This window comes from Oncorhynchus nerka, linkage group LG12, assembly GCF_034236695.1.
Source record: "Oncorhynchus nerka isolate Pitt River linkage group LG12, Oner_Uvic_2.0, whole genome shotgun sequence".
Classification (NCBI taxonomy): Eukaryota; Metazoa; Chordata; class Actinopteri; order Salmoniformes; family Salmonidae; genus Oncorhynchus; species Oncorhynchus nerka.
Window position 1 is genome coordinate 12,877,875 of NC_088407.1, and position 12,485 is coordinate 12,890,359.

Consider the following 12,485-nt stretch of genomic DNA (forward strand, 5'->3'; position numbering starts at 1 on the left):
TATGGATATGAGGGTGACAGTAGGTACCTGTATGGATATGAGGGTGACAGTATGGATATGAGGGTGACAGTAGTCACCTGTATGGATATGAGGGTGACAGTAGGTACCTGTATGGATATGAGGGTGACAGTAGTCTCCTGTATGGATATGAGGGTGACAGTAGTACCTGTATGGATATGAGGGTGACAGTAGGTACCTGTATGGATATGAGGGTGACAGTAGGTACCTGTATGGATATGAGGGTGACAGTAGGTACCTGTATGGATATGAGGGTGACAGTAGTATCCTGTATGGATATGAGGTGACAGTAGACCTGTATGGATATGAGGGTGACAGTAGTCTCCTGTATGGATATGAGGGTGACAGTAGGTACCTGTATTGGATATGAGGGTGACAGTACTGTATGGATATGAGGGTGACAGTAGTCTCCTGTATGGATATGAGGGTGACAGTGACCTGTATGGATATGAGGGTGACAGCAGTCACCTGCATGGATATGAGGGTGACAGTAGGTACCTGTATGGATATGAGGGTGACAGTAGGTACCTGTATGGATATGAGGGTGACAGTAGTCTCCTGTATGGATATGAGGGTGACAGTAAGTGCCTGTATGGATATAAGGGTGGTGACAGTAGGTACCTGTATGGATATGAGGGTGGTGACAGTAGGTACCTGTATGGATATGAGGGTGGTGACAGTAAGTGCCTGTATGGATATAGGGTGGTGACAGTAGGTACCTGTATGGATATGAGGGTGACAGTAGGTACCTGTATGGATATGAGGGTGGTGACAGATACCTGTATGGATATGAGGGTGGTGACAGTAGTCACCTGTATGGATATGAGGGGGTGACAGTAGGTACCTGTATGGATATGAGGGTGACAGTAGGTACCTGTATGGATATGAGGGTGACAGTAGTCTCCTGTATGGGGTGACAGTAAGTGCCTGTATGGATATAAGGGTGGTGACAGTAGGTACCTGTATGGATATGAGGGTGGTGACAGTAGGTACCTGTATGGATATGAGGGTGGTGACAGTAAGTACCTGTATGGATATGAGGGTGACAGTAGGTACCTGTACGGATATGAGGGTGACAGTAGGTACCTGTATGGATATGAGGGTGGTGACAGCAAGTACCTGTATGGATATGAGGGTGGTGACAGTAGTACCTGTATGGATATGAGGGTGACAGTAGGTACCTGTATGGATATGAGGGTGACAGTAGGTACCTGTATGGATATGAGGGTGGTGACAGTAGTCACCTGTATGGATATGATGAGGTGGTGACAGTAGTCACCTGTATGGATATGAGGGGGTGACAGTAGTTACCTGTATGGATATGAGGGTGACAGTAGGTACCTGTATGGATATGAGGGTGGTGACAGTAGTCACCTGTATGGATATGAGGGTGACAGTAGGTACCTGTATGGATATGAGGGTGGTGACTGTATGGATATGAGGGTGACAGTAGGTACCTGTATGGATATGAGGGTGGTGACAGTAGTCACCTGTATGGATATGAGGGTGGTGACAGTAGTCACCTGTATGGATATGAGGGTGGTGACAGTAGTCACCTGTATGGATATGAGGGTGGTGACAGCAGTCACCTGCATGGATATGAGGGTGACAGTAGGTACCTGTATGGATATGAGGGTGACAGTAGGTACCTGTATGGATATGATGAGTCTCCTGTATGGATATGAGGGTGACAGTAGTCACCTGTATGGATATGAGGGTGACAGTAGGTACCTGTATGGATATGAGGGGGTGAGTCTCCTGTATGGATATGAGGGTGAGGTGACCTGTATGGATATGAGGGTGACAGTAGTCACCTGTATGGATATGAGGGTGACAGTAGGTACCTGTATGGATATGAGGGTGACAGTAGTCACCTGTATGGATATGAGGGTGACAGTAGGTACCTGTATGGATATGAGGGTGACAGTAGGTACCTGTATGGATATGAGGGTGACAGTAGTCTCCTGTATGGATATGAGGGTGACAGTAGGTACCTGTATGGATATGAGGGTGACAGTGACCTGTATGGATATGAGGGTGACAGTAGGTACCTGTATGGATATGAGGGTGGTGACATGGATATGAGGGGTACCTGTATGGATATGAGGGTGACAGTAGTCACCTGTATGGATATGAGGGTGACAGTGACCAGTGACAGCAGTCACCTGCATGGATATGAGGGTGACAGTAGGTACCTGTATGGATATGAGGGTGACAGTAGTCTCCTGTATGGATATGAGGGTGACAGTAGGTACCTGTATGGATATGTGAGTATGGATGGGGTGACAGTAGTCACCTGTATGGATATGAGGGTGACAGTAGGTACCTGTATGGATATGAGGGTGACAGTAGTCTCCTGTATGGATATGAGGGTGACAGTAGTACCTGTATGGATATGAGGGTGACAGTAGGTACCTGTATGGATATGAGGGGGTGACAGTAGGTACCTGTATGGATATGAGGGTGACAGTAGGTACCTGTATGGATATGAGGGTGACAGTAGTATCCTGTATGGATATGAGGGTGACAGTAGGTACCTGTATGGATATGAGGGTGACAGTAGTCTCCTGTATGGATATGAGGGTGACAGTAGGTACCTGTATGGATATGAGGGTGACAGTAGTCTCCTGTATGGATATGAGGGTGACAGTAGTCTCCTGTATGGATATGAGGGTGACAGTAGGTACCTGTATGGATATGAGGGTGACAGCAGTCACCTGCATGGATATGAGGGTGACAGTAGGTACCTGTATGGTGAGGGTGACAGTGTACCTGTATGGATATGAGGGTGACAGTAGTCTCCTGTATGGATATGAGGGTGACAGTAAGTGCCTGTATGGATATAAGGGTGGTGACAGTAGGTACCTGTATGGATATGAGGTGGTGACAGTAGGTACCTGTATGGATATGAGGGTGACAGTAAGTGCCTGTATGGATATAAGGGTGGTGACAGTAGGTACCTGTATGGATATGAGGGTGACAGTAGGTACCTGTATGGATATGAGGGTGGTGACAGCAAGTACCTGTATGGATATGAGGGTGACAGTAGTCACCTGTATGGATATGAGGGTGACAGTAGGTACCTGTATGGATATGAGGGTGACAGTAGGTACCTGTATGGGAGGGTGACAGTAGTCTCCTGTGTGGATATGAGGGTGACAGTAGGTACCTGTATGGATATGAGGATGACAGTAGGTACCTGTATGGATATGAGGGTGACAGTAGGTACCTGCATGGATATGAGGGTGACAGTAGGTACCTGTATGGATATGAGGGTGACAGTAGGTACCTGTATGGATATGAGGGTGACAGTAGTCTCCTGTATGGATATGGGGTGGTGACAGCAGTCACCTGTATGGATATGAGGGTGGTGACAGCAAGTACCTGTATGGATATGAGGGTGACAGTAGGTACCTGTATGGATATGAGGGTGACAGTAGGTACCTGTATGGATATGAGGGTGGTGACAGTAGGTACCTGTATGGATATGAGGGTGGTGACTGTAAGTGCCTGTATGGATATGAGGGTGGTGACAGTAGGTACCTGTATGGATATGAGGGTGGTGACAGTAAGTGCCTGTATGGATATAAGGGTGGTGACAGTAGGTACCTGTATGGATATGAGGGTGGTGACAGCAGTCACCTGTATGGATATGAGGGTGACAGTAGGTACCTGTATGGATATGAGGGTGACAGTAGTCTCCTGTATGGATATGAGGGTGGTGACAGTAAGTGCCTGTATGGATATAAGGGTGGTGACAGTAGGTACCTGTATGGATATGAGGGTGGTGACAGTAGGTACCTGTATGGATATGAGGGTGGTGACAGTAAGTGCCTGTATGGATATAAGGGTGGTGACAGTAGGTACCTGTACGGATATGAGGGTGACAGTAGGTACCTGTATGGATATGAGGGTGGTGACAGCAAGTACCTGTATGGATATGAGGTGGTGACAGTAGTCACCTGTATGGATATGAGGGTGACAGTAGGTACCTGTATGGATATGAGGGTGACAGTAGGTACCTGTATGGATATGAGGGTGACAGTAGGTACCTGTATGGATATGAGGGTGGTGACAGTAGTCACCTGTATGGATATGAGGGTGGTGACAGTAGTCACCTGTATGGATATGAGGGTGACAGTAGTTACCTGTATGGATATGAGGGTGACAGTAGGTACCTGTATGGATATGAGGGTGGTGACAGTAGTCACCTGTATGGATATGAGGGTGACAGTAGGTACCTGTATGGATATGAGGGTGACAGTAGTCTCCTGTATGGATATGAGGGTGACAGTAGGTACCTGTATGGATATGAGGGTGGTGACAGTAGTCACCTGTATGGATATGAGGGTGGTGACAGTAGTCACCTGTATGGATATGAGGTGGTGACAGTAGTCACCTGTATGGATATGAGGGTGGTGACAGCAGTCACCTGCATGGATATGAGGGTGACAGTAGGTATCTGTATGGATATGAGGGTGACAGTAGGTACCTGTATGGATATGAGGGTGACCGTAGTCTCCTGTATGGATATGAGGGTGACAGTAGGTACCTGTATGGATATGAGGGTGACAGTAGGTACCTGTATGGATATGAGGGTGACAGTAGTCTCCTGTATGGATATGAGGGTGACAGTAGGTACCTGTATGGATATGAGGGTGAGGTACCTGTATGGATATGAGGGTGACAGTAGTCACCTGTATGGATATGAGGGTGACAGTAGGTACCTGTATGGATATGAGGGTGACAGCAGTCACCTGCATGGATATGAGGGTGACAGTAGGTACCTGTATGGATATGAGGGTGACAGTAGGTACCTGTATGGATATGAGGGTGACAGTAGTCTCCTGTATGGATATGAGGGTGACAGTAGGTACCTGTATGGATATGAGGGTGACAGTAGTCACCTGTATGGATATGAGGGTGACAGTAGGTACCTGTATGGATATGAGGGTGACAGTAGTCTCCTGTATGGATATGAGGGTGACAGTAGGTACCTGTATGGATATGAGGGTGACAGTAGTCTCCTGTATGGATATGAGGGTGACAGTAGGTACCTGTATGGATATGAGGGTGACAGCAGTCACCTGCATGGATATGAGGGTGACAGTAGGTACCTGTATGGATATGAGGGTGACAGTAGGTACCTGTATGGATATGAGGGTGACAGTAGTCTCCTGTATGGATATGAGGGTGACAGTAGGTACCTGTATGGATATGAGGGTGACAGTATGGATATGAGGGTGACAGTAGTCACCTGTATGGATATGAGGGTGACAGTAGGTACCTGGATATGAGGGTGACAGTAGTCTCCTGTATGGATATGAGGGTGACAGTAGGTACCTGTATGGATATGAGGGTGACAGTAGGTACCTGTATGGATATGAGGGTGACAGTAGGTACCTGTATGGATATGAGGGTGACAGTAGTATCCTGTATGGATGAGGGTGACAGTAGGTACCTGTATGGATATGAGGTGACAGTAGTCTCCTGTATGGATATGAGGGTGACAGTAGGTACCTGTATTGGATATGAGGTGACAGTAGTCCCTGTATGGATATGAGGGTGACAGTAGTCTCCTGGTGGATATGAGGGTGACAGTAGGTACCTGTATGGATATGAGGGTGACAGCAGTCACCTGCATGGATATGAGGGTGACAGTAGGTACCTGTATGGATATGAGGGTGACAGTAGGTACCTGTATGGATATGAGGGTGACAGTAGTCTCCTGTATGGATATGAGGGTGACAGTAAGTGCCTGTATGGATATAAGGGTGGTGACAGTAGGTACCTGTATGGATATGAGGGTGGTGACAGTAGGTACCTGTATGGATATGAGGGTGGTGACAGTAAGTGCCTGTATGGATATAAGGGTGGTGACAGTAGGTACCTGTACGGATATGAGGGTGACAGTAGGTACCTGTATGGATATGAGGGTGGTGACAGCAAGTACCTGTATGGATATGAGGGTGGTGACAGTAGTCACCTGTATGGATATGAGGGTGACAGTAGGTACCTGTATGGATATGAGGGTGACAGTAGGTACCTGTATGGATATGAGGGTGACAGTAGTCTCCTGTATGGATATGAGGGTGACAGTAAGTGCCTGTATGGATATAAGGGTGGTGACAGTAGGTACCTGTATGGATATGAGGGTGGTGACAGTAGGTACCTGTATGGATATGAGGGTGGTGACAGTAAGTGCCTGTATGGATATAAGGGTGGTGACAGTAGGTACCTGTACGGATATGAGGGTGACAGTAGGTACCTGTATGGATATGAGTGGTGACAGCAAGTACCTGTATGGATATGAGGGTGGTGACAGTAGTCACCTGTATGGATATGAGGGTGACAGTAGGTACCTGTATGGATATGAGGGTGACAGTAGGTACCTGTATGGATATGAGGGTGGTGACAGTAGTCACCTGTATGGATATGAGGGTGGTGACAGTAGTCACCTGTATGGATATGAGGGTGACAGTAGTTACCTGTATGGATATGAGGGTGACAGTAGGTACCTGTATGGATATGAGGGTGGTGACAGTAGTCACCTGTATGGATATGAGGGTGACAGTAGGTACCTGTATGGATATGAGGGTGACAGTAGTCTCCTGTATGGATATGAGGGTGACAGTAGGTACCTGTATGGATATGAGGGGTGGTGACAGTAGTCACCTGTATGGATATGAGGGTGGTGACAGTAGTCACCTGTATGGATATGAGGGTGGTGACAGTAGTCACCTGTATGGATATGAGGGTGGTGACAGCAGTCACCTGCATGGATATGAGGACAGTGACATGGTGAGGGTGACAGTAGGTACCTGTATGGATATGAGGTGAGTCTCCTGTATGGATATGAGGGTGACAGTAGGTACCTGTATGGATATGAGGGTGACAGTAGGTACCTGTATGGATATGAGGGTGACAGTAGTCTCCTGTATGGATATGAGGGTGACAGTAGGTACCTGTATGGATATGAGGGTGACAGTAGTCACCTGTATGGATATGAGGGTGACAGTAGGTACCTGTATGGATATGAGGGTGACAGCAGTCACCTGCATGGATATGAGGGTGACAGTAGGTACCTGTATGGATATGAGGGTGACAGTAGGTACCTGTATGGATATGAGGGTGACAGTAGTCTCCTGTATGGATATGAGGGTGACAGTAGGTACCTGTATTGGATATGAGGGTGACAGTAGTCTCCTGTATGGATATGAGGGTGACAGTAGTCTCCTGTATGGATATGAGGGTGACAGTAGGTACCTGTATGGATATGAGGGTGACAGCAGTCACCTGCATGGATATGAGGGTGACAGTAGGTACCTGTATGGATATGAGGGTGACAGTAGGTACCTGTATGGATATGAGGGTGACAGTAGTCTCCTGTATGGATATGAGGGTGACAGTAAGTGCCTGTATGGATATAAGGGTGGTGACAGTAGGTACCTGTATGGATATGAGGGTGGTGACAGTAGGTACCTGTATGGATATGAGGGTGGTGACAGTAGGTACCTGTATGGATATAAGGGTGGTGACAGTAGGTACCTGTATGGATATGAGGGTGACAGTAGGTACCTGTATGGATATGGTGACAGCAAGTACCTGTATGGATATGAGGGTGGTGACAGTAGTCACCTGTATGGATATGAGGGTGACAGTAGGTACCTGTATGGATATGAGGGTGACAGTAGGTACCTGTATGGATATGAGGGTGACAGTAGTCTCCTGTATGGATATGAGGGTGACAGTAAGTGCCTGTATGGATATAAGGGTGGTGACAGTAGGTACCTGTATGGATATGAGGGTGGTGACAGTAGGTACCTGTATGGATATGAGGGTGGTGACAGTAAGTGCCTGTATGGATATAAGGGTGGTGACAGTAGGTACCTGTACGGATATGAGGGTGACAGTAGGTACCTGTATGGATATGAGGGTGGTGACAGCAAGTACCTGTATGGATATGAGGGTGGTGACAGTAGTCACCTGTATGGATATGAGGGTGACAGTAGGTACCTGTATGGATATGAGGGTGACAGTAGGTACCTGTATGGATATGAGGGTGGTGACAGTAGTCACCTGTATGGATATGAGGGTGGTGACAGTAGTCACCTGTATGGATATGAGGGTGACAGTAGTTACCTGTATGGATATGAGGGTGACAGTAGGTACCTGGATATGAGGGTGGTGACAGTAGTCACCTGTATGGATATGAGGGTGACAGTAGGTACCTGTATGGATATGAGGGTGACAGTAGTCTCCTGTATGGATATGAGGGTGACAGTAGGTACCTGTATGGATATGAGGGTGGTGACAGTAGTCACCTGTATGGATATGAGGGTGGTGACAGTAGTCACCTGTATGGATATGAGGGTGGTGACAGTAGTCACCTGTATGGATATGAGGGTGGTGACAGCAGTCACCTGCATGGATATGAGGGTGACAGTAGGTACCTGTATGGATATGAGGGTGACAGTAGGTACCTGTATGGATATGAGGGTGACCGTAGTCTCCTGTATGGATATGAGGGTGACAGTAGGTACCTGTATGGATATGAGGGTGACAGTAGGTACCTGTATGGATATGAGGGTGACAGTAGTCTCCTGTATGGATATGAGGGTGACAGTAGGTACCTGTATGGATATGAGGGTGACAGTAGGTACCTGTATGGATATGAGGGTGACAGTAGTCACCTGTATGGATATGAGGGTGACAGTAGGTACCTGTATGGATATGAGGGTGACAGTGACCTGTATGGATATGAGGGTGACAGCAGTCACCTGTATGGATATGAGGGTGACAGTAGGTACCTGTATGGATATGAGGGTGACAGTAGGTACCTGTATGGATATGAGGGTGACAGTAGTCTCCTGTATGGATATGAGGGTGACAGTAGGTACCTGTATGGATATGAGGGTGACAGTAGTCACCTGTATGGATATGAGGGTGACAGTAGGTACCTGTATGGATATGAGGGTGACAGCAGTCACCTGCATGGATATGAGGGTGACAGTAGGTACCTGTATGGATATGAGGGTGACAGTAGTCTCCTGTATGGATATGAGGGTGACAGTAGGTACCTGTATGGATATGAGGGTGACAGCAGTCACCTGCATGGTGAGGGTGACAGTGGACCTGTATGGATATGAGGGTGACAGTACTGTATGGATATGAGGGTGACAGTAGGTATGGATATGAGGGTGACAGTAGTCACCTGTATGGATATGAGGGTGACAGTAGGTACCTGTATGGATATGAGGGTGACAGTAGTCTCCTGTATGGATATGAGGGTGACAGTAGGTACCTGTATGGATATGAGGGTGACAGTAGGTACCTGTATGGATATGAGGGTGACAGTAGGTACCTGTATGGATATGAGGGTGACAGTAGGTACCTGTATGGATATGAGGGTGACAGTAGTCTCCTGTATGGATATGAGGGTGACAGTAGGTACCTGTATGGATATGAGGGTGACAGTAGGTACCTGTATGGATATGAGGGTGACAGTAGTCTCCTGTATGGATATGAGGGTGACAGTAGGTACCTGTATGGATATGAGGGTGACAGTAGGTACCTGTATGGATATGAGGGTGACAGTAGTCTCCTGTATGGATATGAGGGTGACAGTAGTCTCCTGTATGGATATGAGGGTGACAGTAGGTACCTGTATGGATATGAGGGTGACAGTAGTCACCTGCATGGATATGAGGGTGACAGTAGTACCTGTATGGATATGAGGGTGACAGTAGGTACCTGTATGGATATGAGGGTGACAGTAGTCTCCTGTATGGATATGAGGGTGACAGTAGGTACCTGTATGGATATGAGGGTGACAGTAGTCTCCTGTATGGATATGAGGGTGACAGTAGGTACCTGTATGGATATGAGGGTGACAGTAGTCACCTGTATGGATATGAGGGTGACAGTGTACCTGTATGGAGGGTGACAGTAGTCTCCTGTATGGATATGAGGGTGACAGGGTGACAGTAGTCTCCTGTATGGATATAGGGGTGACAGTAGGTACCTGTATGGATATGAGGGTGACAGTAGGTACCTGTATGGATATGAGGGTGACAGTAGGTACCTGTATGGATATGAGGGTGACAGTAGTCTCCTGTATGGATATGAGGGTGACAGTAGGTACCTGTATGGATATGAGGGTGACAGTAGTCTCCTGTATGGATATGAGGGTGACAGTAGTCTCCTGTATGGATATGAGGGTGACAGTAGGTACCTGTATGGATATGAGGGTGACAGTAGGTACCTGTATGGATATGAGGGTGACAGTAGTCTCCTGTATGGATATGAGGGTGACAGTAGTCTCCTGTATGGATATGAGGGTGACAGTAGTCCCCTGTATGGATATGAGGGTGACAGTAGTCCCCTGTATGGATATGAGGGTGACAGTAGGTACCTGTATTGGATATGAGGGTGACAGTAGTCTCCTGTATGGATATGAGGGTGACAGTAGTCTCCTGTATGGATATGAGGGTGACAGTAGGTACCTGTATGGATATGAGGGTGACAGTAGTCTCCTGTATGGATATGAGGGTGACAGTAGGTACCTGTATGGATATGAGGGTGACAGTAGTCTCCTGTATGGATATGAGGGTGACAGTAGGTACCTGTATGGATATGAGGGTGGTGACAGCAGTCCCCTGTATGGATATGAGGGTGACAGTAGTCTCCTGTATGGATATGAGGGTGACAGTAGTCTCCTGTATGGATATGAGGGTGACAGTAGGTACCTGTATGGATATGAGGGTGACAGTAGGTACCTGTATGGATATGATGATGACAGTAGTCTCCTGTATGGATATGAGGGTGACAGTAGGTACCTGTATGGATATGAGGGTGACAGTAGTCTCCTGTATGGATATGAGGGTGACAGTAGGTACCTGCATGGATATGAGGGTGACAGTAGGTACCTGTATGGATATGAGGGTGACAGTAGTCTCCTGTATGGATATGAGGGTGACAGTAGGTACCTGTATGGATATGAGGGTGACAGTAGGTACCTGTATGGATATGAGGGTGGGTAGGTACCTGTATGGATATGAGGGTGACAGTAGGTACCTGTATGGATATGAGGGTGACAGTAGGTACCTGTATGGATATGAGGGGTGACAGTAGTCTCCTGTATGGATATGAAGGGGGTGACAGTAGTCTCCTGTATGGATATGAGGGTGACAGTAGTCTCCTGTATGGATATGAGGGTGACAGTAGGTACCTGTATGGATATGAGGGTGACAGTAGGTACCTGTATGGATAGGGGTGACAGTAGGTACCTGTATGGATATGAGGGGTGACAGTAGGTACCTGTATGGATATGAGGGTGACAGTAGGTACCTGTATGGATATGAGGGTGACAGTAGGTACCTGTATGGATATGAGGGTGACAGTAGTCTCCTGTATGGATATGAGGGTGACAGTAGGTACCTGTATGGATATGAGGGTGACAGTAGGTACCTGTATGGATATGAGGGTGACAGTAGGTACCTGTATGGATATGAGGGTGACAGTAGTCTCCTGTATGGATATGAGGGTGACAGTAGGTACCTGTATGGATATGAGGGTGACAGTAGTCTCCTGTATGGATATGAGGGTGACAGTAGGTACCTGTATGGATATGAGGGTGACAGTAGTCTCCTGTATGGATATGAGGGTGACAGTAGGTACCTGTATGGATATGAGGGTGGTGACAGCAGTCCCCTGTATGGATATGAGGGTGACAGTAGTCTCCTGTATGGATATGAGGGTGACAGTAGGTACCTGTATGGATATGAGGGTGACAGTAGGTACCTGTATGGATATGATGATGACAGTAGTCTCCTGTATGGATATGAGGGTGACAGTAGGTACCTGTATGGATATGAGGGTGACAGTAGTCTCCTGTATGGATATGAGGGTGACAGTAGGTACCTGCATGGATATGAGGGTGACAGTAGGTACCTGTATGGATATGAGGGTGACAGTAGTCTCCTGTATGGATATGAGGGTGACAGTAGGTACCTGTATGGATATGAGGGTGACAGTAGGTACCTGTATGGATATGAGGGTGACAGTAGGTACCTGTATGGATATGAGGGTGACAGTAGGTACCTGTATGGATATGAGGGTGACAGTAGGTACCTGTATGGATATGAGGGTGACAGTAGTCTCCTGTATGGATATGAGGGTGACAGTAGTCTCCTGTATGGATATGAGGGTGACAGTAGTCTCCTGTATGGATATGAGGGTGACAGTAGTCTCCTGTATGGATATGAGGGTGACAGTAGGTACCTGTATGGATATGAGGGTGACAGTAGGTACCTGTATGGATATGAGGGTGACAGTAGGTACCTGTATGGATATGAGGGTGACAGTAGGTACCTGTATGGATATGAGGGTGACAGTAGGTACCTGTATGGATATGAGGGTGACAGTAGGTACCTGTATGGATATGAGGGTGACAGTAGTCTCCTGTA

At 47.3% G+C, this 12,485-nt stretch overlaps 1 protein-coding gene across 1 annotated transcript in view; it reads right to left on the reverse strand.

Moving 5' to 3' along the window:
- m1ap (meiosis 1 associated protein) overlaps positions 1-12,485 on the reverse strand; it is a 93,390-nt gene that overhangs the window by 14,875 nt on the left and 66,030 nt on the right. Inside the window, exons 11-14 of the mRNA XM_065026015.1 lie at positions 8,979-9,153; positions 7,285-7,344; positions 7,044-7,103; positions 6,727-6,792 (exon numbers count right to left, since the gene is read on the reverse strand). Of these exons, the coding sequence (XP_064882087.1) occupies positions 6,727-6,792; positions 7,044-7,103; positions 7,285-7,344; positions 8,979-9,153 (361 nt within the window). The remainder of the gene's footprint in view (positions 1-6,726; positions 6,793-7,043; positions 7,104-7,284; positions 7,345-8,978; positions 9,154-12,485) is intronic.